The sequence below is a fragment of the Mustela nigripes genome, chromosome 16, assembly GCF_022355385.1.
Source record: "Mustela nigripes isolate SB6536 chromosome 16, MUSNIG.SB6536, whole genome shotgun sequence".
Taxonomy (NCBI): Eukaryota; Metazoa; Chordata; class Mammalia; order Carnivora; family Mustelidae; genus Mustela; species Mustela nigripes.
The window spans coordinates 35,541,896-35,568,602 of NC_081572.1; the positions used below are offsets into that span (position 1 = coordinate 35,541,896).

The 26,707-nt window shown below is 43.4% G+C and overlaps 3 protein-coding genes across 15 annotated transcripts in view; 2 read left to right on the forward strand and 1 right to left on the reverse strand.

Moving 5' to 3' along the window:
* The window catches only part of MYO19 (myosin XIX), a 42,678-nt gene extending 24,329 nt beyond the window's left edge, over window positions 1–18,349 (reverse strand). The window contains exons 1-6 of one of the 5 annotated variants that reach the window (XR_009400531.1): window positions 8,216–8,395; window positions 7,401–7,540; window positions 6,016–6,167; window positions 2,936–3,074; window positions 2,319–2,467; window positions 461–574 (exon numbers count right to left, since the gene is read on the reverse strand). Coding sequence is in view for 4 of the 5 variants with exons in the window: in XM_059381014.1 (XP_059236997.1) it covers window positions 461–574; window positions 2,319–2,467; window positions 2,936–3,074; window positions 6,016–6,027 (414 nt within the window). In the remaining variant the exon portion in view is untranslated. Of the gene's footprint in view, window positions 1–460; window positions 575–2,318; window positions 2,468–2,935; window positions 3,087–6,015; window positions 6,168–7,400; window positions 7,541–8,215; window positions 8,396–18,080 lie in introns of those variants that run through there. The other 4 variants (XM_059381014.1, XM_059381013.1, XM_059381015.1 and 1 more) reach the window with 4 other exon arrangements.
* On the forward strand, window positions 7,595–12,496 carry PIGW (phosphatidylinositol glycan anchor biosynthesis class W). 6 transcript variants are annotated; one of them, XM_059381023.1, is made up of 2 exons: window positions 7,595–7,803; window positions 10,658–12,496. In XM_059381023.1, the coding sequence occupies exons 1-2, from the start codon at window positions 7,783–7,785 to the stop codon at window positions 12,176–12,178; spliced, it is 1,542 nt and encodes a 513-aa protein (XP_059237006.1). In that variant the 5' UTR covers window positions 7,595–7,782; the 3' UTR covers window positions 12,179–12,496. The 6 variants fall into 6 exon arrangements, with proteins under 6 accessions (XP_059237006.1, XP_059237009.1, XP_059237008.1 ...); XM_059381026.1 differs by lacking the exon at window positions 7,595–7,803 and adding an exon at window positions 8,426–8,526; XM_059381025.1 differs by lacking the exon at window positions 7,595–7,803 and adding an exon at window positions 8,438–8,771.
* Window positions 17,159–26,707, forward strand: part of GGNBP2 (gametogenetin binding protein 2) — a 32,828-nt gene continuing 23,279 nt past the window's right edge. Inside the window, exons 1-3 of one of the 4 annotated variants that reach the window (XM_059381020.1) lie at window positions 17,159–17,959; window positions 19,128–19,320; window positions 26,442–26,522. In XM_059381020.1, coding sequence (XP_059237003.1) covers window positions 19,228–19,320; window positions 26,442–26,522 — 174 coding nt within the window. In that variant the 5' untranslated portion in view covers window positions 17,159–17,959; window positions 19,128–19,227. Of the gene's footprint in view, window positions 17,960–18,472; window positions 18,618–19,127; window positions 19,321–26,441; window positions 26,523–26,707 lie in introns of those variants that run through there. The other 3 variants (XM_059381019.1, XM_059381021.1, XM_059381022.1) reach the window with 3 other exon arrangements.

The following is a 26,707-nucleotide window of genomic DNA, read 5'->3' on the forward strand; positions in this document are numbered from 1 at the left end:
CAGGTACTTCTAGAGTGCTGCCACGTGCTAAGTGTGCCACCAAGTGCCTACGTGCACTGATCCATTTAACTCTCGTAGGAGTCCCATGATTTTCAAGTTGGTCCTCCTATCCCTGTCATGTTACAAATCAAAGAACTGAGGTTTGCAGAACCTCTTAACCATATTCTGGAATCCCCAACAGCTGACTTTTGTTTCCAGTGGTGTCAGCGCAGAGACCTTTGAGGAGAAAAATGAAGACTGAGAGAAAAAGTATCTCACCCAGTGTTATGTGGAAGAGCCTGGACTAAAACGCTGTGTCTTGACTTCCTGCCTTAGCTTACCACTGCACGCTGAGTCCCTGCTTTAGCCAGCCTATCTGGGAATGACTAGGCAGCAAACGACTCCACAAGGAATGACCTCCTTCTTCTCTGCCCACCCCACCAGTCAAAAAGTTGACAGGGTAAGAAAGAGGCCCTCCTACCTTTCCAGCACCACTCTCTCCGCTGACAATGATAGATTGGTTGACTGGCTCAATCAGGCTCTTGACGTTCCTGTAGGTCTGTTCACCCACAGTGAAGATGTGGGGCTTCAGTTTCTAAAACATCAAGGGGTGAGAGGCCACATAAGGGAACGCCTGTCTCCAAGGAGTGGTTGATCAAATGACGGCTGAGAGGGGAGGCTGCCAACAGCAGCGCCAGGTTTCCTCTAGAAAAATCCCTTGGATATAACAGTGTTAGACCCAACTGTGGGACCCCTATGATGGCTGTATCCACTCACCTTCTCTTAGTATGGAAGCAGTGCTGGCCTTTACCAGTTTATAACCTTAACACTTTGTCCTCCCATTTTATCTTACCTTATGTCTTATTCTTATTCTGCTGCTTATTATTTTGTGTTACTGTACTCTGCAGCATGCAAAGAACTTTCCTATAAGTTACTGCCTAAAAAATCTATCCATTAGTTGGATAGCTAATCCTATTTTATGGATGAGAAATCTGAGGTTTGGAGGTGTTAAATAACCTTCCCAAGGCCACTCAGCAAGTAATTGTAACCATGTGACTTGAATTTCAAGGCCACTATTCTTTCCATTTACAAATACTAATTATCCTCAATGTGCTAGGCATTAAACTGGGCACTGGGGAAACAGGAAACCATGACATGGCTTTTGCTTTTGAAGAGGCTCTCAGTGAGATATGGGCTCTCAGGGAAGACTCAGACACTTAACCATGCATGAGCTTCTGGGGGGCCAGGCCATCTGCACAATGCCTAGCCAGCCCGGCATGGCCCACCCAGCAATCATCATCTATCCACAGATTCCTGGAGAGAAGGCACTGCTGTGGATAATGACAGAGCCTTCCCTCTCTGCACCTGCCTCTGCCCCAGCCTCCTCTTCCCTGGACTGTTAAAAGCCTCCAACTGTTCTCCCTATATCTTTTTTTTTTTTTTTTGAAGAATTTATTTATTTATTTGACAGACAGAGATCACAAGTAGGCAGAGAGGCAGGCAGAGAGAGAGGAAGCAGGCTCTCCAATGAGCAGAGAGCCCGATGTGGGGCTCGATCCCAGGACCCTGGGATCATGACCTGAGCCGAAGGCAGAGGCTTTAACCCACTGAGCCACCCAGGCACCCCTGTGCTCCCTATATCTTGTTTGACCTTTCTGAACTTGACTCCCCCAGCTTCCAGAGTAATTATCCCCATGGCAGGCTCCAGTCAGTCCCTCCACTCCTGGGGGAGCAGCACCATGGATATATTGCACCTGCTGTGCTGCTTCAGACCCTTCGCCAGCAGCCCTGGATTGTCTCATCTTCCCATCTCATCTGCTGTCTCTCTCCTTGACAGTAACCTTCCTGCCAGCAAGTTTGCTCTTCCCTCTCTCTGAGGACATCATGCACTTAAACACCAGCTAGTTTATTTGCTGCCTGCTCCAACTCCAACCCCACCAGAATTTATTCCTCTCATTCCTCTTGGAGGAGAGGAACAAGTGCTGAATTTTCTAGGGCCTTCCTTATTTATTCTCCCCCCTCAAAAAGGTTCATTAAATACACAAATATACCTTCATAAATCTGTCCCTATTAATAACGTCACAAACAAGAAAAAAAAATCCGTTATTCTATCTTTTTATTTTAGGTTCCAAACTCAGTTAAACAAATATTTATTTATATCTCATTTTGCACCTGTCCTGTATCCAGAATTCTTCAATCCCTTGGTGGGCAGGGCTGTGGCACCAGCAAACTCTGAATGACCGCATGGCTGGTGAATAGATGGATGATGATGGGGAAGCTGCAAGGAGGCCTAGGGGATATGGCGGAGCCCTGAGGCCCAGGATGTGGCTGAGTCTTACCTGGGGCTGCGGAGCAGCATGGTACTCTCTCATCAGTGCTGGTGAGTAGAGCTGAGGGACGGGCTTGAAAGGGTTCAGAGCGACCAGGGTGCAGCCAGCATTGGTGTAGAATATGTCTGCTGCGTACCGAGCCTGCAAACACCTCAAGACTGAGGCAGAGGCACTTTTAGCAAAGTCTGGCTCAAATATAGACACAACTGCCCACACAAACACTGGCCTAACAGTGCTACTAGCAATTAGCCAAGTGCCTTTAGATCCCAGCAGCTCCCTGATGAATAGGTACAAGATCTAATTAAGATGAGCCCCAAATCTGGAGCAAAGTCTGCCCTGGGGAGTCTGTGTGCAGCTGCCAGGCAGAGGTCTGGAGCAGCCTATCTGGCTCGAGGTCCTGCCTGCCTTGGCTTGACCAGGGAAAGCTGTGCGGACTACCCACATCATCTCCACGCTCTTGGAGACGGCACCTTTTTTAAGATTTTATTTTTAAGTAATTTCAATACCCAACACGAGGCTCAAACCCACAGGCCCAAGATCAAGAGTGGCACGCTCCACCAACTGAGCCGGGCAAGCACCAAGGGCTGTTTTGGAGACGGCATTGTTGAGGAGAGGGAGGCCCATACCTGTCTCCAGTGTCACAGGATTCACCTTGGTGAGGTCATCTAGCTGGTGCAGCGGGGCTTCCCCGCTCAGGAACTCCTGCAGGTCTTCTCTGAGGGACTCCCCACCTTGGGCACCAGAGCCTGAACTGTGACCATTAACCTGAGAAGCCATGAGAAGAGGGCCATGAAAGCTGGGACTGAGACCAGCTGGCAGTAATACAGGGGTGAGGGCCTGAAGAAAGAGAACAGGCTTCTACTAACATAATCTGGTTAGATTCTGCCACATATGTTCAGTATGTTCAGTTCTGCTACATACTAAGACTGTGAGCCTGGTTAAGTTACTTAACTTCTCTGAGCCACAGCTTCTTTATTTGTAAATAAAGGAAAATAAAACCAGTTTGCAGAGCTACTGGACAGAAAAATAAAGAGACACCCAAAGCACTTAGTGCCTGGCACACAGTGTGTACTCAGTAAATGAAAAAATGCTATCCCCTCTCCTCTGAATGAGTGCCAGCTTCCAGGCTGGCCAGCCACCAGCCTTACTGGGCCTGGTAGGGGTGAGGACCAAGGTAGGGGACTGCTATAGGGGATCACAAACCATCCCTCCCCCAGGAAAAAACCATGGTTTGGGCGTTTTTTGAAAGAGAACATTTAGCATGTGATAAAAAACCAGCTGTGACGTAGCCCCATGCCTTCATCACCTGGCTCTCTGGGCTTAAATTTAGCCTGGCTATTTAGTTAACTTCCTCTGCCCTGGTCCACTTGACAGGGAGCCTGACTTGGAATTGGATGAGGTTAAGAATAGGCACCAAGGGGAAAAGGCTGTTTCTCTTTCGCCTGTACGATCCTTGATGCCAACACTTTCCACATGTTTCTTCTTTCCATATTTCTCATTTTTCCTCTTATCTCTCTGGAGACTACAGTGAACATGGGATGGGGAATAGAAGACAGTAGTACCTGGCTGAAATCTGCTTTTGGAGAAGGGAGTCCATAATACGACTGTGTAGGTTTCAATGAGATTAGTGAACCCGAAAAGTTCAAAGTTCCCAAGGTGGTAAGTGTTATTTGAGAGGCCCAGCAACAAGTTTCTTTCCAAAGATGTTGCCTGTTCTCTGAATGTAGGCCTACCATAATTCACAAGGTAGGCTCTTGGCCTCTAGGATAAATGCTGAGGTCAGACCATGGCTGGAACCATGCAAATCACTCTACTCTGGGGATGGAGGGGGGGAAATCACAAGCCAAGCCATATTTTAAGATCAGCTCTGATCCAACTAGTTAGGCAGCTGAGTATAATAGTCAAGAGCCTAGACCTTAAAGCTAGATTTTCTGGATTTGAATTCTGATTTTACCACTTACTAGTTGCATCATGTTATGTAAATTACTTAAAACTCTCTATGCTTCAGTTTTTCTCATCTATAAAATGGGAATGCTGATAGCACCTACGTCAGACCCTAATAAGCACATCAAGGATTTAGAGAAGGTACCTGGTATATGCACCCAAAGTTAGTTATTATTATTCTTTTAAAAACAGCTCTTCTTTAATTAGGCAATGATATATCAAGGCCTGAAAAGCACATACCTCTTTAGCCTGGAATTCTTTTAGAAAATGATGCTATGTAAAGGCCATAGGAATATTCAGTATATATTGAGCTATCTATAATGGTAAAAAAATTGAAAACAACCCACATGTCCTAATGGTGGACAATTTATAGTATATCCTTATAAAGGAATAAAGCAGGTTACAAAAAAGTATGATAGCTTCAAACATTTTAAAAATATATACTTAGGGGGAAAAAGGATATTTTCTAAAATGTTATCTCTGGGTAGTATACTTACAGGTAATTTTAATGTTCTTGTTGCTTATATTTTCCACATTGCTTATGGTGAATGTGACCTTGAAAAAGTCACATAACCTCTCTGACCTGTATCTCCAAAATGGGGATATAGTAGCTCTGTACATGTAACACTGTAACCTACCTGAGGACTAAACAAAATTATTCACATAAAATGCTTAGACTAGTACCTACTACTTAGGTGGGGCTCAACACAGAGCAGCTGCCAGTATGGTTATGATGAACATTACTGCTTTTTTAATAAGAAAAAAAAAAAAAGTTAAACACAAAAAAAGCCCTGAGCAGACAATTGTCCTGCCAGCTTCTCCCCAGTCTCAAGCTCATTTCATAAGACAAAAGTCTGGAAGATGATCAAGCAGTAGTGTCTACCAGGGCTCCCTTGAGGCTGGATGGCTTTCCACCTGGTTATCCTAGTAAGTCTCAGGCACTTACCTGCCTAGGACTCCACCAGACTGTGAGCTCCTGGAGAGCAGGGATCACCTTAAACATCTGCCTCAGCCCAGTGCCTGGCCACATTTTGTAAATAAAAATGCAGCAAATATCTATCTACTGGCATTCTCTTTGGAGTGAGAGCTGCATGAGAAGGATGATACGGATAGGAGATGGGTGATTTGGACTCCTGAAGGCCTGGGGCCACAGTAGAATTTTTAGAGAGGCAGAGGCCTGGCATAAGGGCCACAATAGCAACCTCTCACCATGCACTTCATGATCCATTCATCAGACTCCTATATTTCCATGCAGATATCTTCACCCACATTTTGCACTGACACCTCTGCTTGGACTGCTTACTTCCCTTCTCCACCTAGCTAATTCCTACATATTCTTTAAGGTTCAGCTTCAAAGAATACCTCCTCTTGGAAGCCTCAGACCTTCACTGTACCTCAACAGTTCAGGCTGGCAGGGACATCTCTCAGGACTCCTTCCCTGGTTCAGGTTTGTGAAGTCACCAAAGTACTCCAAGGAGTCCCCTCCCCATCCCATCTTACCGTCCCATCTTACTCATCTCAGAAAAAAGGGCTAAAGACCACAGTAAGAGAGATTCAAATCAGGTATCAAGAAAAGCCTCTCAATGACAGGTGAAAGGCACTGGAGTGACTGGGTGAAGAGTGAGAAGAAGAAAGACCTTTAAGGGATCTTTCCCTTCCTTCCAGGTCAGGGTAAGTAGAAACGTCATCCAGCCACCTAACTGACAGGTGGGAAGTGCCTTAGATGCTTCAGGGCCTAGGTTACCTAAGGGTGACATTTTACCTGCTGGAGCATCCTGCCTCAGTGTGGTCAGCCAGGGTTCTGGGTCACAGGCACGAGGAGTGCTATCCACCTGGTCATGGAGGCACAAGTTGGAACATAGGTCCAGCAAAAGGCTCAGTTCTGGAGGAATCTGAGATGAGTCACCTCAGAGCCTATGACATGAGAGAGAAGACAAGGGCCAAACACAAGTGAGGGTTTCTTCAGGGTGACTCACTCATGCTCCTCCCACCAAGCAAGGGGAATCAAAACAAGAATCAAGGCGAGCCTGGGCAGAGAGGGAAAGTCTGTCCTATCCCTTGACAATTAGGGAACAGGGGAAACTTTTATGAGAGCCTCCAGGGGCTCCCCAGGCTCTTCAGGGCCAGTTTTACTAGAGAGGTTTGGGGTGGGGCTGCATATGTTCTGAATCAATGCTGTGGAGGATGGAGATACTGGGAGACAGAGAAGTCTCATGCCCTACCCTCTCCAGTAAACAGAAAGATCCTATTTTTGTATAGCGAGTAATTGATAGACCAGGGAGGCTGAAGTCAATTCTTGATGCTCTAGGAAAGCAGTTGTGTGGGAATAAAATCACAGCCCATTCACAGAAAAGCCACTGATCACCTTCCTGGACCACCTTCATCCTTCATCTTGAAAATGGAGGTAGTAAAATCTACCTCACAAGGAGTAGTTGTGAAGGTCAATGATGTCATGGAGTATAAATCTGAATATTCAGTCAGAGGGGAAATATCGTTATTACTAGTAAGGACTACAGAGGATGGATAATCCATCTGGGGACACTAGTCAGGAAGAACAGTCCAGTGTCAACTTTAAAAATGCAAAGATTTCAGAGGAGGAAAATCTGAGAAGGGGGTATTGTGAGGCTATACCAAGGCCAATCTCTGAAAATCTGTTAAGAGACCCTAAGACTTAGAATTTCCCAGGCATTACACCTCCCTGGCAAGGAAGGATGAGGATGAGGGGTGTCTGTAATGGACTGACCCTAGCAGAGACTTCTTTGAGGCTCTGAATATATCTAGCATGTGAAAGACTTCAGGGATAGGGACTTCATACAAGCTGGAAAAAGGACAGAGAAGAGCATCAGGAATGTGTTGGGCATATTCACCTTGGACATTGACCATATGGGGACATGACCACATAAGGGACAGCCATGGAGAGGGCAACCCGAGAGTCAAGGAGAACAAAGCTCCCTCAACTTGAAGCTCATTTTAAAAGAGAGGATTAGGGGGAGCATAATAGGTAGTGGAGTTAGAAATCAAAGCCCACAACTCCTCCAAGACAGATCACAAGAGCTCTCTAAGCCTTATTCCGTTTACTTGTTTGCAAAAAGGAATACTAATACCTACACCTCAGAATACTGAGGTAAGGATCAATTGGGCTAGTACCTCAGAGAACGCTTTGCAGATGTTGGTTATGATGATGCAGCCTCCGTACCCAGCCAGAGTCAAGTCAGATTAGAGCGGTTTTCTCCAGTTCTCCCAGCTTCGCGGTTACCAGCCAAGAATTTCTGGAAAGGGTGTGACCACTGTGGACAGAAAGGAGACGGTAACACGCAGATGAAACTCCGAGTCAGGGCAAGAGGCAACCTGATCACTAGCTCCTCCTCCTCCTCCCCAGCTAGTTCGTCCCCGGCTTGGAGGACAGTGGGAGGGCAAGCGAGAAGAGCTGGGTAAGGGTCCCGGGAACCCAGCTGGACCCGCCCCCGGGTTCCCAGCGGGAACCAGGACTCCCTCTTTGGACGAGGTGCCCGCCGGGACTAGGGCTGGGATGCCGCTCCGGAAGCACCTGGTACGGGGAGAGTGTGTCCTTCCCAGGAAGGTGGATGTGACCCCAGCCAAGGGCGCGGCTGCCCTGACGCTTATCCGGGCCAGCAGCCCCTTCCCCGGTCCAAAGGAGTGAGACAATAAGGGCAGGAGACGGGACTCAGCCTCCCAGCTGAAACCTTTTCCCGACCCCGGATCGCCGCCTGCCACCAAGGTGGAGAGGTGGAATGGGGACCCTGAAAGGTTCTCTTTCTAGGCAAGGGCCAAGAGCTGAAATACGAGACAGTCAAAAAGGAAATGAGAAAGGGTAGGCAAAGGCGCTTTGGAAAAAGGAGAGGAAAATGCCCCCCGTTCCTCAGCGCTCCGGGGGCAAACCGGCCTCCTCGCCCTTTCGGGCTCGCGAAGCGCTTCGAACCTGGGCTGGGGGTGACACTCACCAGTCCCACGGCCCGAGCCGCCGAGTGCGCGGCCCTCGCCAGGCGCGACTGGAAAAGCAGGCTGGGAGAGACGGCGGGAAGAGCCCGGGGAGGGGAGGGAAGAGGAGAGGGCGGGAGCGAGCCGGGGAGGAGAGGAAGCCGGGACAGCCAGAGCGCACCGGCCGGCCGCCGCTCGGGCCCAGTGGCCTGGAGCCAGCCGGCTCCTCCCCCGGGGCGGGGCGCGCACTGGGCTCCGGACGCACGTGGCCCGCTCTGGATGCCGGGGTCGGAACTAGGGGCTCAGCTGGGGCAAAGTATTTCGAGAACCTGGGGTAAGATGGGGTTGAGACGCTGGTCTCCCGTATTCCCGTGGGAGAGGCGCGGGAAGCAGGGCCTCCAGAGTCTCACAGGGCCTGGGGTCCTTCGGTAGAGGACGCCGTGGTGGAACACTGAGCCGGGCCCCCTGACCCCACCACTCTGAGAGAATCGTCGTGAGGTTCGAGGGGCGGCGGTGGAGCGCGTGACACGCCTGCTCCGGGCTCCTCTGACGGACCTGGGCGCGGCAAGCCCACCACAGGCAAGAATTGGCGCGCGGAGCTTAAGCGTTTGGGAAACGAGCTCGGGTCCTGGCAGGGGCGCGCGCGTGCGCGGAATCCGCCGGCCCGGAAGCGCAGGCTGCCCTACGTCGGCCGGAAGCGCGGCTCGGGAGGCGGAAGTGGGTTGCTCTTGCATGGCTCTGCGGCTGCGGTGGGAGTCAAGCAACCCGGGCCAAGTAGACCGCCGGCCGTCAGGGCGCCGGAACATCGAAGGCATGTGAGGTGTAAGGGACGGCGCGGCCGTGGCGCGTGTCCGTCAGGACAAAGACTCCTTTATTTCTAAAAGCCAGACGATTCTGATCGGTTTGTTATCCTGTGAAATTATTGCTGGCTCAGACAGGCCGTCAGGCACGCATGCATCCATTTGTTCTACATGGTTCTGGTTTAGTCAACAAACGTGTTCTTTCTGTGTGCCCCTTTAAAGACTTTGAAATATGAGAGAGGTGTTTTACAGCTCTTTGAAACCACGAATACTAGCGTGTGCTCTACATCCAGGCCTTTCCTGGACGTTCGCCCCTTCCCGAGGATTAGCATCCACTCTACCCATCTCCACCCTAACCTGAAAGCATGACTGTGAAGGAGGTAGGGAGCAGCCCGGGGCTCAGGATGTAACTGGAGGACTAGTATTTTGTACTGGAGGCAATGGGTTCAGAGAGGCTGTACACACAAACCAAGGTCTCCAACTCCAGCGTGTATTTAAGTAACTTCTTTCTCCCTGTCCTCTTCTGATTTGACTTGAAGTCATTAGTTTTGTTTGCATTACAAAATTTTAATAGCATATTATGTTTGTAATAAAAATTCATTTCTCTGATTCCATTTTCAGGATTTATATCCCAAAGTAACTTTCTTTGAGAGTCTGCCTTATATAGAGGATAGCTACAGCTCATTAACCAGTAATTTCATACTATTGGTATGACATTCCTACCCTTTTTAAAAGATTTTATTTATTTTGAAGATTTTATTTGACAGAGATCACAAGTAGGCAGAGAGGCAGGCAGAGAGGAGGAAGCAGGCTCCCCGCTGAGCAGAGAGCTTGATGACAAGGACCCTGGGATCATGACCTGAGCCAAAGGCAGAGAGGCTTTAACCCACTGAGCCACCCAGGTGCCCCAAGATTTTATTTATTTACCTGAGAGAGAGTGAGATAGAGAGCACAGAGGGAGAAGCAGACTCCCTGCTGAGCAGAGAGCCCTAGGCAGAGCTGGATCCCAGGACCTTGGGATCCTGACCTCCTGAGCCCAAGGCAGACGCTTAACCAACTAAGCTACCCAGGGGCCCCTCCTTTTTTTTTTTTTTCTTTTTTTTAAAGATGTATTTATTTACTTGAGAGAGTGAGAGCACTGGTTGGAGAGGGAGAGAGAATTTCAGACTCTGGGTTGAGCACAGAGCCAGTGGTGGGGCTCAATCTCAGCAGGACATGAATTGAAACCAAGAGTTGGATGCGTAACCGAATGTGCCACTGAGGTGCCCTGACATTCTTATCCTGAGGTGTTAGGCTTCTTCCCACAATCCTTGGAAGGGGAATCACAAATTCTATTTCCTGCCCTGATTTGAAATCATTAGGCCTAAAGTTCTGCTGTGAAATCTAGGAATAAAAGCAAAATCAGGCCCCTGGGTGGGGCAGGCGTTTTAAGGACCAGACTCTTGGTTTCATCTCAGGTCATGATATCAGGATCTTGAAGTCGAGCCTCCTGTCGGACTCTGAGCTTAGTGAGGAGTGTACTTAAGTTTCTCTCTCCCTCTGCTCCTACCTGCACACACGTACGTGCTAATAAATCTTTATAAAGAGTAAAATCAAGTCCTGTACATATATATGCCTATTCCAGAAGAACTTTTCCAATGCATCCCTTTGCTCATATTTTCACAGGAAGAAGAAAAAATGTCTCAAAAGCAGATGAAGGAAGCTTTTGTCAGTAACCACAATGGAACCAGTGTGCTTGAAGTCACCCAGGGCCTATGCTTACCTGCATTCTGTATCCTGTGCAGAGGGCTTCTGATCATTCTCTCACAGCACTTGTGCTCTTCACATACCTGGAGAACTAGATTCTTCACTGACTTTGTTTTCCTAATAGTTCCCCTGGTGGCCACTTTGACCATTTTGTCTTCATTTGTCCTCCTTGAGCACCTTGCTGTAATTATCCTTGGGGCAGGGCTATTCTATCAAATATACTGCAGGAGAACTTGCTGTGCCAGAATGCCTGTCCAGAAAATACTTGAAAAATTCTTGAAAATTGGTCTAGAATCAGAATACGTTCCAGCCATCTCTTGTTTCCGTGTAATTAACAGTGCATTTACTGCTATTGCCATTTTGGCTGTGGACTTCCCACTTTTTCCCAGAAGATTTGCCAAAACTGAGCTCTATGGGACAGGAGCAATGGATTTTGGAGTAGGAGGTTTTATTTTTGGGACTGCAATGGTTTGTCCAGAGGTTAGGAGAAAATATACTGACGGGTCCAGATTTTATTATCTTACAAAGTCATTGTACTCTGTTTGGCCACTAGTCTTCCTAGGAGTAGGACGATTAGTCATTATAAAATCCATAGGCTATCAAGAACATTTAACTGAGTATGGAGTTCACTGGAACTTTTTTTTTACCTTAATAGTTGTGAAACTGTTAACATCACTGCTTTTAAGTATTTTTCCTCTAAATAAATCCTGGATTATGGCCATTAGCATTATTGTGTTATACCAGCTAGCCCTTGACTTTACCCCACTGAAAAGGTTAATTTTGTATGGCACTGATGGCAGTGGCACAAGGATTGGTTTATTAAATGCCAACCGAGAAGGAATAATCTCTACTTTGGGATATGTGGCAATTCATATGGCGGGTGTGCAAACAGGGTCATATATGCTTAAAAAAAGATCACATGTCAAAGACTGGGTAAAAGGAACATACCACATTCTGCTGACAGCTATTAGCCTCTTCATATCTCTTTACATAGTTCAGGTAAATGTAGAAGTAGTATCTCGGAGAATGGCCAATTTAGCCTTTTGTATTTGGATAATTGCTTCTAGCCTGATACTTCTTAGTAGTTTATTACTGTGTGATATAATTTTGAGTTTTGCCAAATTTCTAATTAAAGGGGCTATAGTACCATGTTCTTGGAAACCAATCCAGTTATCTGCCACAAATAAAAAGCATTCAGAATCTCTAGTCTCTGAAGCTGAAAGAAAGGAACCCAGTCTTTGTTTAATCACAGCTATGAACAGAAACCAGTTAATTTTTTTCTTGCTGTCAAATATAACTACTGGTTTGATCAACCTGTTAGTAGATACATTACACAGCAGTACCTTGTGGGCCTTAATTGTGCTCAATCTCTATATGTTTACCAACTGTTTAATTATATATGTGTTACACTTGCAAGATAAGACTATAAAATTTTGGTGACCAATGTGGGTACAAAGTACCTGTGTTACAAAAATATTACTTTAATGAGGGAGAATATTAAATGTGAAAAAAATGGGCTTTTGGCAACCCAGTGTTAAACATATTATAGAATTGAGTTTCAATCCTCCATAATAGTAGTGATGCTTACTGTTATAGTGTATCTTAACACCATGTAATTTTAAAGAAACTGTAGTCGTGACACTGAAAGATTAGAGGGTGGTGGGGAGGAGGAGATTCACTCTCCATTTTATATCACAAACCATTCTATATTTTTTTATTGTATGACTTCTATAATAAAATTTAAACATCTCAGTGTGATCACGAAATTGTCAACTTCTTAATTTTTTTTTTTTTTAAGATTTTATTTATTAGAGCACAAGCAGGAGGAACAGCAAGCAGAAGGAGAGGGAGAAGCAGGCCTCCTGCTGAGCAGGAAGCCTGAGGCAGGGCTTGATCCCAAACCCTGGGATAATGACCCAAACCAAAGGCCGACACTCAACCAACTGAGCCACCCAGACACCCCTGTCAACACTTATTTACTGCTCAATTTTAACCTTTTAAAATAGCCCAAGTATAAAAAAGCAGGTGTTGATACATCATCAAATACCTATTATAAAGTCAGAAAACAAATGCTCCAAAGAATGGACTGAATTGTACGATGTAGTTTACATGCCTAGTAATTATAAGACAATAGTTTTACTTTGAGACTAATATTTAGCCAACTCTGCTACGAATAACCAGGTTTCCCGATACCCTGGAGCTTGTAATCCAGTGGGGAAACAGACACCGAACAACCATTATAAACTGTTAAGTCATTAAGTACAAGTTATCCAGAGTGTCAAACCAAGAGTTGATCTAGTAGAGTCAAAGTTTTCCCCTCAGATGATGATGATGATGATTTTTTTCTTTTAAGGTAGGCTCCACACCCAGCACAGGTCGGCGGGAGGGAGGCGCAACATGGGGCTCAAACTCAGACTTTCAGATCAATACCTGAGCAGAGATCAAGAGTCTGAGTCTCAACCCAGATACACACACCCATGGATGTTTTTGTTTTTTAGCTAGAGCTGATGGATAGGATAAGGAGTTAAAATGTGGTAAGAGAAGGGGTAAACAGCATTCTAGCATTCAGCAAAGGTCCTGAGTTGAGAGGGAAAATTGCACATCTTGGAACTCAAGGCTGGAGCTCAGAAAAAGGTAGAGAGGGTGGGTAATAAGCTAGAGGGCAGGCAAGGACCATATCAGACATACCTCATTTAATCTATCATGTTAAAGGGAAAGAGAACCTGTGAAAAAGTCAAGTACTAGGCTGCTTTTTTTTTTTTTAAGATTTTTATTTATCTATTTGATAGAGATCACAAGTAGGCAGAGAGGCAGGGGGAAGCAGGCTCCCCGCTGAGCAGAGAGCCCGATGTGGGGCTCGAGCCCAGGACCCTGAGATCATGACCTGAGCCGAAGGCAGAGGCCTAAACCACTGAGCCACCCAGGCGCCTTAATATAATGATGGCTATACTAACATTTAATATCCTACTGGGAATTTGAGTCATTTAAAAATTCTAAGCAGAACTTTGAACCAGCTGTTCAAAACTAAGATTTAAAAACCACAAAATCCTTAGTTTCCAATTATAATGCTCCCTGTATATTGTTTAAAGTGGGCAAAAAAGAGGGGTGCCTGGGTAGCTCAGTTGGTTAAGGGTCCTACTCTTGATTTCGGCTCAGATCTCGGTATCAGGGTTGTGAGTTTGGGCTGGCATTGGGCTCCATGCTGGGCACGGTGCCTACTTAAAAAATAAAAAATAAACTAAAAAAGTGGGCAAAAAAACCCTAAAATCTGCCTTTCTGTTGTGTTCTATTTTCAAGAAAAAATCTGATCTTTGCAGAAATAGTGAAGGGTCAGAATGCTCAAGTTAATTTTATACTTGGTAAGGAACCTGGATTATTTGTATATTGTAGGTAGCTCTTCCTCTTACATTACATTTTGCATTTGTGGTTTTAATCAGTTGCCTCTAAATTAGTTAAGCATTTGTTTTATTCCCAAAATTGTTAAATAGTCATGTTATTACACTAATTAGCTTACTTCAATTTGTTACATTGATGATGGCTAATTTAGTATTTATGTGGCATTTTTGCCAACTATAATCAATGATATTTGGAGTCAATCTATTATTGAAAGGAATTTTCTCTCTAAAGAAATCAGTATGTTGAGCAGTTATACAGCTATTAAAACAAAAATCAGATTCTATTTTCAATTAAAAAGATTTTTGAAATTTAACCAGTAAGATTATAGCCTATCAATTAAGCATGACTAGGAAAGGTGATTGGTTCTCTTGCTATGTCAGAGTGATTAATACCCGACGACCTATCTGTTTAAAGCATTCAAAGGAGGGCTGAGGAGACTAAACATACTGTTCTCTCATTTAAAAAAAGTAATTTATTTGATGACTGGATGAATATGTTGTCTAACTGGCCTGCTGCTTTTCGGTAACTGCTCCTTCATCTTTTCTAGATCTTAAATCTCTCTCAACAAGTTTATGTCTCACAATTATGGATACTGAATCATAAAGGAACAAAGTGTACTCTCTGTTTTTTCTACCTCCAGTTATGAAAGTCATATAAGAGAAAGCTAAGGAAACAGCATTCATAAAAACAGAAGAATTAGTTTAAAAATTCTGACTTGGTTCTAGTTTATAGAAAAGATCATTTGACATAGATTACTGAGCTCCAATGTACCACGTATAGGTGCTAGGGAAACAACAGAAAATAAGACAAAGTCCCTGCCTTCAAGGGGCTTATTTACATTTTAACTTGAAGACATTATTTTCCCTTAAAAGAAATTTTTTTTCCATTTGAAAAAAAAATTTTAAAAGATTTTATTTATTTATTTGATAAAGAGAAAGAACAGCAGGGAGAGGGAGAAGCAGACTCCCTCTCCCACTGAGCAGGAAGTCTGATAGGGGACTCGATCCCAGGAACCTGAGACCATGACCCAAGCTGAAGGCAGACACCCAACTGACTGAGCCACCCAGGTGCTCCCTTTGAAAAATTTTAAGTGGGGAAAGTATTTGCAGACACAACAAAACTTCCCACTGTCAGCTCATGGGAAAGAAATCCAAATTCACAGATTCTGAGATTTGGACAACCAGGGTAATTTAAATAACATTCTGCTATTGATTTTACTACCACACAAAACAACATGGTTATCATAGTGAAAACAACAAAAGGTATTCTAATTGGCTAATTTCTTTTTCAATTATCAATTTTTTAAAACAAATTTTAAGCCATCTCCACACCCAAAGTGGGGCTCGGATTCACAATCCTAAGATCAAGAGTCACATGCTTCATGACTGAGTCAGCCAGGTACCCCTCAACTATCAGTTTGTTTGTTTTTTTTAAAGATTTTATTTATTTATTTGACAGAGAGAGATCACAAGTAGGCAGAGAGGCAGGCAGAGAGAGAGAGAGAGGAGGAAGCAGGCTCCCTCGATCCCAGAACCCTGAGATCATGACCTGAGCCGAAGGCAGCGGTCTAACCCACTGAGCCACCCAGGCACCCCAACTATCAGTTTTTGAGGACAGATAAGGGAAGGGGATAAAGAAGGAAGAATATAACTTGGTCTATGACTTTATCCTACTCATGACCTCCAGGAAGTGACTTATTCCCATGACTTTAACTTTACAAAAACTGGAGCTATCTACCAATATGTATCAATAGCTTGTGTTTAGAAGAGGACATTTTATTTTTATTGAGCATTGTCCAATATGATGTATAAATTATATAAAATCATATTTTGCTCCCTAGGAGTCTGTGTATAATCTATGAATACAGAAAGTAACATAAGGCATAAATCGGTACTCATTTCTTTTAAACGTAGGTTGCTTGGAAAATAGTCCTATCTCTTTTATGCTTGAGTCTTGTGGCTGGCTCTCGCACACTGGGAATCTAATAAGAAAAAGAAAGGTATTTTGTTGACAATTTATTCTCTCTCCATCACTCTAGGTGCTACTAGGTACCAGCAAAATATCCTTTGCTGTTGATTGTGTTCTCCTGGCCTTTCAAATCCTTCAACATTGCCTCTCACAATGGCTGTATCGAAATTTAAAAACAGGCAACAGCTGGCTTTTTTATGTAGTAATAACTTATTTTGTCGATTAAGAGTTAAGCTCTCTAAAGGCAGATGCTTAGTCATGAAATAATTCCTGCAGCAGTCTTGGTTTTAGCAGAAGCTAGACCAATAGTGAAGATGAGTACCTGCTCGAAAACTAAGAAGATAAGATAGTTAAAACCTCTAAAAATTGTTTCTCAGTGAAATAATTTTCTAAGCATTTCTCCTCAATATTTATCATATTTAGAGCACCCAGGCTATCACCTTACCTCCTTATGAACTTATGTAGCAAATTAGCCACCTTTATAACCTTACAGTGAGTATTCACTAAGTATCTATGTGTTGTCCAAAGACATGAAGCAGCATGCTCAGTGGATTTAAAAGACAAATCCAGGGGTGCCTGGTAGGCTCAGTTGGTAGAGCATACAACTCTTCATCCCAGATTTGTGAGTTTGAACCCCATGTGGGGTGCAGAGATTACTTAATAAAAGACAAATCCAAATCAGGGAAAGTAACCTCAGATGGAAAGAGACTGCTGTGGTACCATTATGTTTTTTTATCTGGGTTTTCATACCTTTTCTAACTTAAGATTCAAATCCCCCAGGGAGAAAACTCTGTTCTTTGCTAGTACCCAGTGCATACTCAATAACCAGAGTTCTTTAAATTAGCACCTATATATTGAGCTTGTCATTTTCAATGTCCTTTACCAACCACAACCCAAAAGAAGTTTAAAAGATATAAAGTAGGTACATTAGTATTTTTAAAAGGCCCTTTAGGTCTTAAAAGCCACAGTACTCTTTTTTTCTTAGAGGAGTATTTTTACATAAAACACAAGATTCTCTCAAAAGCCCAAAGTTTGGTTATGCAGTCTCACCTGTCAGATGCGGCATGCTCGTCCTACATTCCTTTTGGAACCAAGCTAACGATCCCGTGTTCTGCTCTCCAAACATGGCCAAAAGACACAAATAGTAAGTACTTGCGGGATAATCACACCTTTGGGACTTAACAATGGCTCTTCCAGTTTATTATGTCACCTAACCTAACAGTGACAACACAATGTCAGAAGGCAACATGGCTAAAGATGCACTGTGGGGTTTTGTGTTGTTGCGAGTCTAAGATTTCAGGTGATGACGAAAACCCTTTTTACAGATCAGTATCACCGCTCTAGCCTATTCTACCAGGAAATACAGATCTGTCATCAGGATTAGTTAGTTGTAAAGCAGGAAATGGATCTATCCCTAAAATCATCAAGCCTTTCATAGGCAAAGTACTTCCCAACGACTGTTTTGGCTTTACAACAGGCTTCCCAAAGCCTTCAAGGTAGGAAAGGAGTACGCAGTGGCACGCAGAGTGCGGATGAACTGCCTCTAACAGCGGCTCTGCTGCTCAGCAGAGAGTCAGAGACAAGGGCCTCTGGCCCGTCCCAGTACTTTGCCCAGGGAAATCCGTGTCCCGAGTCCCTAAGTTAATATTAAATCAGCCCAAGAAGTTTCTCTGGGCAGTGCGTGGACCAGCCTCTCCTCACACAGTCTTCCATCCGCCTCTAGTGTAGCAACTACAACGCAAAAGCATCCGCACTCCGGTAGTTTCCCTCGGCGGGACCTTGACGCAATCGCAGGCAAGGAAGCAGTGATGCGGCGGGCTCCGGGTGAATCGGGGTGTTCAGGAAAAGCGGCGTCAAGTACGTGGAAACCAAGCCTGGAGTTTCTCGCTCATCCGCCAGACGCTCGTCTCCCCTTCCCTCACTCCCGCTTTCCGCTCCCACTGACCCCTGGAAAGCGCCTCAGCTCCTCCCCACTTACCGAAGTCCTCCCAGGGCCTCGACCCTCGGGTGGGCCCGGAGTCTGATCGGCTCCGCACCCTTTCCGCCCTCAAGAGAGCGGTTCCCAAGCCCGCGCGGCAGAGGGACAGAGGTTCGGGCCTATTCACTCCTCCTGGCAGCCCTATTTCGGATTTATTTGGGTAGCTAGACTCAGAGGAGGGGGTCGACTACGCGTTCGAGATACCCAAGGGAACACCCCCACCCCTCCAGCAGGGTTTCGAAAGAGGCGACCCGGGAGCGGCTGTCTACAGTCTCGCGAGAGGAGGCGGGGCCCCGCCCGGAGTTCTCGGCCCCTCCCTGCCCCACCCTCCCCACGTCCCCCGCCCTCCCTCCCCCACTCCCCGTGGCGCGAGCGGCTGACTGAACCTGGAGAGGAAACGGCATTCGGAGCCGCGCTCCCGCCCAGGCCGGCCCTGACGCGGGCCTCGTCAGCCGGTAACGGGGAGCAGAGGTGGGGGTCAGGGAGGCGACCACGAAAACGGTGAAGGTCAGAACCGAGGAGCCTCCTCCGAGAAGGGTGAGGAAAGGGTCTGAGCCTCCCTCCACAGACTCCGCAGAGCTGAGGCGGGGTCGACCCCTCCCAGGGGCGGGGTCGCGCTGGGCAACTGCAGCCCTGGGGACTGACTGGGCGGGGCGCGCCAAGAAAGGGGAGTAAGGGGTCAGCTGGGGGTTGAGGGCTCCCCGGCGGCGGGAAACAGGAGGTGGGCTGTGGAGCTGAGGCCGTGGGTGGGGTCCTGGAGCTGGGACTCCGGTGACGGGCTGGGGAAGCCCCGGGGCCAGCGGGTCCCTTCCGCCTCTCCTTTGGACCCTGACTGGAGGCCGGCGGGGGTGGGGGCTGGGGAGGGCGAGCGGCGCGAGGGGGCGGGTCCCGGCGTTGCTCGGCGCTGATTGGCTGAGCGCGTGTGGAATCGGGTGATGGGAAACGCAGCCCGGCTCTCCTGTGCCCTCCTGCTCCTCTCCCTCCCCCCTGTGGCGAAAGTGCTGCGCGGCGGCGGGTGCTTACGCTCGCGGGGTTTGGCTGTTGCAGGCAGGAGCTGGGAGGAGGCGGCAGCGGCAGGAGCAGCAGCGGCGGCGGCGGCGGCAGCTGGGAGGAGGTGGTGACGGTGGCAACGGCAGCGTCGGGGACGATGGCGCGACTGGTGGCAGTGTGCAGGGACGGGGAGGAGGAGTTCCCCTTCGAGAGGAGGCAGATTCCCCTCTACATAGACGACACCCTCACGGTGAGCGGGCCGGGCCGGGCCGGGCTCGCCGCTCCCCTGGCAGCTGTTTCCCCTCCTCCCCCTCCCCCAGGCCGAGCGCTGCGCACTGGAGAAAGAGTGTGTTGCAACTCCTAGGCGAGGCCTTCTCTCCGGCAGGCCCCACAAACTCGCCTTTGCAGTGTGTCGCACGGTAACCTCTGCGGGCCCCTGGCCCAGCGCTTCGTAAGCATTTCGAGCCCCTCTCGCCAGATTTCCCTTCCTTTTTGAACCCTCTTCCTTTCCCCCGTGTCTCAACGAGGCGCTGCTTTTGCCAAAGCACGCGCCTCGGAGTGGGGTTTAAGGATCTTGGGCGTTTAGGGCCTATCCTTTACAGAATCCACCTACCCTCGGGGAAGCTTAATTATCTGGAAATGTCGCAGCTGCCACTGCTACCTGTGTATTTTTTCTCTCAATACTGTAGCTCACTACAGAAGCTTAATTACTTAGGGCGGAATGACATGCTCTCGCACAGTAAAGATTCCACTAAAATGATTTGGTTTCATTGTAAATAGTGTCATATTGCTTAGTACATTAAAACTCTCCGAAATGATTGTATTGGTAGGCCATGACTCTTCAAAATGGGTTTTCTTGGCAGTAGTTGTTTTTTAGTTTGCAGGTAACGTTTTCTTCTTCTTTTTTTAATAAAACAAAATTATTAAATGAAGAGCATTATAAAAAGCTGATTGCTCATCTTTAGTGTCAAAACCCACTTCTGGGTAGTTTTCTTTTTTAGAGTTGATGGTAGTACAGCATTACTGACCCTCTGCCCTGTGTTGCTGTACTATTTCCTTTGAAAGGAAATGGCAGAAATTTGAATTGAATCTGAACAGGAAATGAGTGCAGTTGCTTGCCACTATTTCTTAAGAAATGAAATGAACCTTTTCTGAATATCTTGAAATTTGCATTTTGATGATGCTGAAGCTTTGGGTTATACGTTGCCTATTTTGATAGGTGTAACTCAGTCTCTTCATTTTATTACCTTTGCCTTTTTGCTTTTCAGAGGTAGTTCTGTTTTGTTCTTGAGTATTTTTTTTGCAAATATCTATTGAAGTTTTTTCAAATTTTATATAAAATGCAAGTCATTGTAGAGCTGCCACTCTATGCCTTTCTGTTTGCCAGTCTCAATTAAGACTTGATTGAGCTGCAGTACTTTTAAAAGGATTAGAAGAGCGATTTGGTGACTTAATTTGTTAGAACTTTTTATGTGAAAGCATCTTTTTTTTCATGGAAAGAAAGTGCATTTTTTTTCCCATGGTAAAAATGATTTGGCCTGACATAAAGGTAAATAGAATTTGTGTTGATGCATTAGAAAGTGCTTGTATGCCTTGGTTACGATTTGCGTATTTTTTACATTAAAAGTATAATGGAGTTGTATTTTAAGTTAAAAAGAAAAACTAGCACTTTGATCAAATTAAATGATGCATTTCTCCATTTGAAAACTCCTAATATGAGTTCATTTGTTACTTTCTTCTCTTCCTCTTACACACTTTTCTAGAGCACATAATTTGGTATCAACTTCGTTTGATTATTGTCCCAGAATGCCTTTGAAGTTTAAAAACCAGTGGGTTTAGACATAAGATTACTTTTGAGTGTATAATATCAAAGCATAGGGAACGCCAAAATAAATTTGCATATTTATAGCATTTTAAGAGATACTTAGTGACACTTTCTGACACTTCCTTATGGTCACATAACCACCTTTCCTGTGAGTGCAGCATTGACACATCTGTCATATAGCACTTTAAAACAGTGGTTGTTTTTATACTCTGTTCTCTGTACAATGATACTGATTTCTAAAATTTTCCATGGAAAAAAATGTAACCTTGCACTGTGATACATTATTGTACTTATTTCTCTTATTGGACTGAACTTGGTGGTTGAATATTCTTTTTATAGACTTGTGACCAAGGCCAATAAAATCTAGGGTCATTTAATTTAAATATCTCAAAATAGCATTTTATTTAGGAAAAGGTGCAGTTTTTCTTTAGAAGGGTTTTTATCACTAGGAATGAATGGGACTATTTATTGCTTTGTCTTGGAACTTGTGCATAGTCATGGAATGCTTAGTGAAATTTCTTGTCAAGAGTGTCTTATATTTAGGGAAACAACTTTCTTTCAGAACTTTTTATTAACTACTACTCAGAAGAATGCAGAGCAAACACCTGTTGGAGAAGAGGGAGGGAAGATACCTGTAGCAGAAGTTTATGCTCTGCACTGGTCCACTAATAGTTTGATGGCAGTGTATCCCTGAAGTTAACATTTGGTCTGGTCTTTGTTCTTAGGGTTAATAGGTAATGCGTTGAAAAAACGTGTGATTTTTATTTCATGTAGTCTTAAAATCTTGTTAGCGCCTTCTAGTTAAGTCTGGTTACAGCTTTCACAGTTCAGTTATAAATGTTGTATCGTTTTAGTAACAGAAAGTTGAACCCTCTAGCCTTAATTCTACTGGTGATTTTAGGTTGGATTTGTAAAATGAAATTGAGAAGCTTGTATGGGAGGAAGTAGTCTCCTCTTTTATGCGGTATGTTAAATCCACGTTTAAGATTCATTTGGGGGGCGCCTGGGTGGCTCAGTGGGTTAAGCTGCTGCCTTCGGCTCAGGTCATGATCCCAGGGTCCTGGGATCGAGTCCCGCATGGGGCTCTCTGCTGAGCAGAGAGCCTGCTTTCCTCTCTCTCTCTCTCTGCCTGCCTCTCTGCCTACTTGTGATTTCTCTCTGTCAAATAAATAAATAAAATATTAAAAAAAAAAAAAAAAAAGACTCATTTGGTAACTAAATGGGTTTGAATACTTGAGTACAGGTAATATAAGTGTATTTGAGAAAATCCCAAAGAAGTAAGTTGGTGGAATATTTAGGAAAGTGGTACACTATGTGGCCAAAATGCTTTCTGGTGTTACTGGAATTGTAAAATAGCAAATGGGCAGAATATGGATTTTATTTTAGAGATATTTTTGGAGAATTGCAATTTTTAAGTAGTATTTTTAAAAATTGAGTTAAAATGTATACCCTTTTTAAAATAATCTTGAAAAATAATGATATAACAAAGAAAAAAATTATCCTTACTTCTACATCCCAGCGAAACCTAATTATAGCATTTGCTATAATTCTACTCATAGACACTTAGATGCAGAGTTGAGATGTATTGTCTACTGTAACAGTTTATATCTGGCTTTTTTTCACTAAATGTAATACTGAGAACATTTGTTCTTGTCATTCTTAAGTAGCTTTATTGGCCATGTAATAATTTGTTGTGTGACATCCATAATTTAATCATTATTCCTTTGTGGATATAGGGGTGATTCTGCTTTTGACTATGAATAATACTACAAGAATATAAATAATGCATAAGTCTATGCATTAAAAATTTTTTCCTCAGGCTTTGGAAGTACAGTTACTGGATCAAAGGAGAAGAGCCTTTTGTAAAGTTCTTGATACATAGTGTCACATTGCTATAATATTGCTTGGAAGCAGTTTACTCTCCTGATAATTCAAATGATCTAACTGGACCAGAGACTCTGATAATGGATTTTAATGGAGACATCAAAAGATGGTAGCATATTCACTTGGGGATTAGGTGTTTAGCATTTTTAAATTTAGTACTTAACGTTTTCTTTTAACTCTTAAATATTTAATTGATTTTACCAAAGGTGATAGATGTTACAAATAGCTGTGAGGATAAAGTGAAAAAGTAAAGCTACAGTGACAATGACTTTTAATAAAGACAAATTTAATATTGTTGGTTAGAGATTGTGAGAATGTGCTAAAAACAGCTTATTTGTGGTCAGGAGAAACCAGGACAGATATTTAAGAGTGAAAGTGGGTAATGGATTCAATAAACTTTATAAAGCAGTAATTGCAGGACAATTACTGGTTCTATTTTTGGCCAGCTAGGGAAAGGCAACCTCATCATGAAGCAAAACACTAATGATTCCTCTGTGAAACCACACCTGAAATACTTTTCATGACTGTCTTCCTTTAGGTAACCTAGAATCTGAAGATTAAGTCAAGGAAGTGGTTTTAAAGAATTGGAAAAAATAGTGCTATTTTCCTCTTTGCCTTCCCTTTTTCCTTTTTTCTTATTGTCTTCTCTCAGTGTTAAAGAGCATATAGTGACTGTCTAGAAAACACCAAGGTAAAAAGCCATTGTCCTCAGTGTTTGAAAGGCAAGAACAGAATAATTTAGTGTGAGTGCAGAGTTTGTAATCAGGGTGGTATAGAGTAAGTACAAGAGAAAATTTAGTATTATACAAGCCAGTGAAACCCAGGAAAGACACAGTAATAGACTTAATCTTGACATTTATTTCTGCTGGTTAGGGGAAAATCAAATGATCTGAAATGAAGATATAAAAAATTTTTTAACCCTGTCCTTTGTTGTACCTTTTAGAAATGATTCCTAGGGCGCCTGGGTGGCTCAGTGGGTTAAAGCCTCTGCCTTCGGCTCGGGTCATGATCCCAGGGTCTTGGGATCTAGCCCGCAACGGGCTCTCTGCTCTGCAGGGAGTCTGCTTCCTTCTCTCTCTCTCTCTGCCTGCCTCTCTGCCTACTTGTGATCTCTATCTGTCAAATAAAATAAATAAAATCTTAAAAAAAAAAAGAAATGATTCCTAAAGCAGGTATTATCCATTAAATTGTATTTTAAACATCAGCCGTTAGATCTCAAAATGTTAGATTTGTTCTTTGAGCTCTGCTTTAATTATTAAAACAATAAAACATATTTGATAAGAATAAAATTTCATTTATACAGAGTCAGAATTTAAGATTTTACCTATAAACCAGACTAGAGAGACCTTGATTTGGTTAAATAAGAAGCATTCTTTGAATGTTCCTTAAATTGGTAGCTTTGATCTTAAAATAGTACAGGTAATTATCTTAATTTTTTTATGGTGGCAATTGATATGTAGTAAAATGGTGTATATTTGTATCAAACAAGTGAGAATGCAAATCAAGGTGTTAGTTGCTTAAGTGGTAGATTTGGACTGACCTGCAGTGTTGTCTTGAGTTTATGTGGCTTTAAAAGTTTATCCTATACCTTTTTTCTGACTCGACAGTTCAGTTTCTTTGTATTTTAAACCATGTAGTGCTGACAAAAAACATGGGTTAACTGTACAGTACTACTAACTACTTTTATGTTTTATATGTTTTCATGGACCAGGATTTCTAATAATGGGATTATTAAGTTTTTTAAAAATTTGAGTAGATTCTGTTAAATATTAAGTATAGTGGACAGTTTGGATCATTAGATTTTTTTGCCTACTTCTGTCATCCTCACTTGTTCATTTAGAAACACCTTGTTAAAGCAGACCAGTGACCAGTTTTGCTTAGTACTAGTGGTTAACATACGAAATTGCTTAGAACAACACCCAGTATATATGAAGTTACACTAAATGTCTCTATTATTACTACTGCCAGTCTTTGGAAATACTATTAAGACTGTAAGAGGGAGGACTAGAGAGAAGTCAGTAAACCTGAAAATTGGTAATTGATCCTTGAACCTATAAGATTTGGACATAATGGTCTATGTGTGTGGAAGAAGAAACTTCCAGAACAATAAAAGCTCTTGAGATGGAAGCATGTCTCTGAATTTGGTATAGTGAACATAGAATTGGAAGCAAGGAACACTAACTTCCCCTTGGTAATAAACAATATATGTGCATTGTAATAAATTTGGGAAAGGTAGGAACACATGAAGGAAAAAGTCTTACCTTTTCACTCTGTAGAGATAGGCCACATCTAACACATCATGTATTTTCTTTTTCTGTAAGAAAGTACCCACCTAAAAACATCTGAATCATTTTGTAATGCAGCTTTTGGTTCTGTGAAATACAGTGGTGTCCTGAATTGTTGAGTTCTTGGTATCCCTTTGTCTCTACTTCACATATCCTGTATTCCCCCCACATCAGATCAAGAGAAGATCTATCTGTTGTTTATACTTTATTGTTAGTCCTTCACGTATTGTTAGAACAAGCATGTTTTAGGGCTGTCATTTCTAATCTGGAAGAAAAAGAATGGTCACGTCTATTAAGAAAGCAGATTTTTGTGGTGCTGGTTGTTGAAGAAGGAATCTTTTTAAGATCATGTTCAACTGGTTGGGGCATTTTTAGTGTTTTGTTTTTGCCTCAAATATATCTCTTTATCATGACTTCACTCTTTGGGTATGTAGGAGTTTGTGGTCCTTGTCATCTGGAAATAGAAGTTGTCCTAGCACAGTATGTTTAATACCTTTAACAATGTTTTAGTTAAGATATAAATGTGTTACTTTATTTCATTGTTTTGAAAGGCATACTTTTTTTGCTTGTACATTTTACCATCTCTGAAACTGGGATGTTTCTTTTATATGGTGATGTCTAACAGTTACAAAGTCTTTTTCCTAGTGGTATGTGACTGTGGTACTTTCTAAAATGAGTGGTGTCACAGATCAGTGACATGTTCTAATTAGTGATTCTCCATTATCTGAAATGCAGAAATATCCTTAAGCTTTATATCCCTCTTCTGGTAGGGAATTTTGATAATTGAACAAATATCTCTGTATTCCTTTTGTTCCTGGTTAGAGCAAACATTTAGTATATGCCAGGTATTTTTCTGAGTTTTTCATATATGTTGTGTGATCTGTATGTGTATGGCCATTTGCATAATAATAATTAAGAGGAATAACTCAAAGTATGTATATTTAATGTAAAATATCAGGCTGTTTTACTTATTATTATTGGCCATTAAATGTAATTTAATCTTTACAGTCTACTTTGTGAGAGATATTAAACATTATTACTTAATCTCATTTTACAAATGAGGAAGCTGAAAATCAAACAGGTTAAGTAACTTGACCAGATTTATGACATACTTGTAAGTGGAGGAGCTGGGATTTGAACTCTTGTTTGTCTGACTTCAGTGTCCTTGCTTCTAATGATTATACCATTCCTGCCTTTAGAAACTTGTGGGTGGTGGTGGTGGTGGTGATTGTCTTAGCTTCTTTTGACAGGGGGCAGGACTGGGATGTACTAATCCTGCTTTAGGGATCTATTTTTGTCCTCAGAGTGTATAAAATAGTTTGTAGCACATGTTCAAAGAGGATATAGTAATTGATTTTCATTCTTTTGCATATTAAGATGGTGATGGAATTCCCTGACAATGTTTTAAATCTCGATGGGCATCAGAATAATGGTGCACAACTAAAGCAGTTTATTCAGGTAATATTTTTTCTAAAATTAATGTTTTAAATGGTGTGTGTGTGTGTGTGTGTGTGTGTGTGTGTGTTTTGAAGAGTCATTTCAAAATTTTAGCTTTAAATATTAATATCATTTTATCTGGGGCTCTCTGGGTCTTAAGATTGCACTGAAATTGTTTTCTTTTAGTATTGCTACATATTTGTGTA

Bases quoted from the DNA above. Each gene is read 5' to 3' on its own strand.
- PIGW (XM_059381023.1), top strand. From the start codon at position 7,783: ATGCCGCTCCGGAAGCACCTG. The intron at 7,804-10,657 runs GTACGGGGAGAG...ATATTTTCACAG, and splicing joins TGCCGCTCCGGAAGCACCTG to GAAGAAGAAAAAATGTCTCA.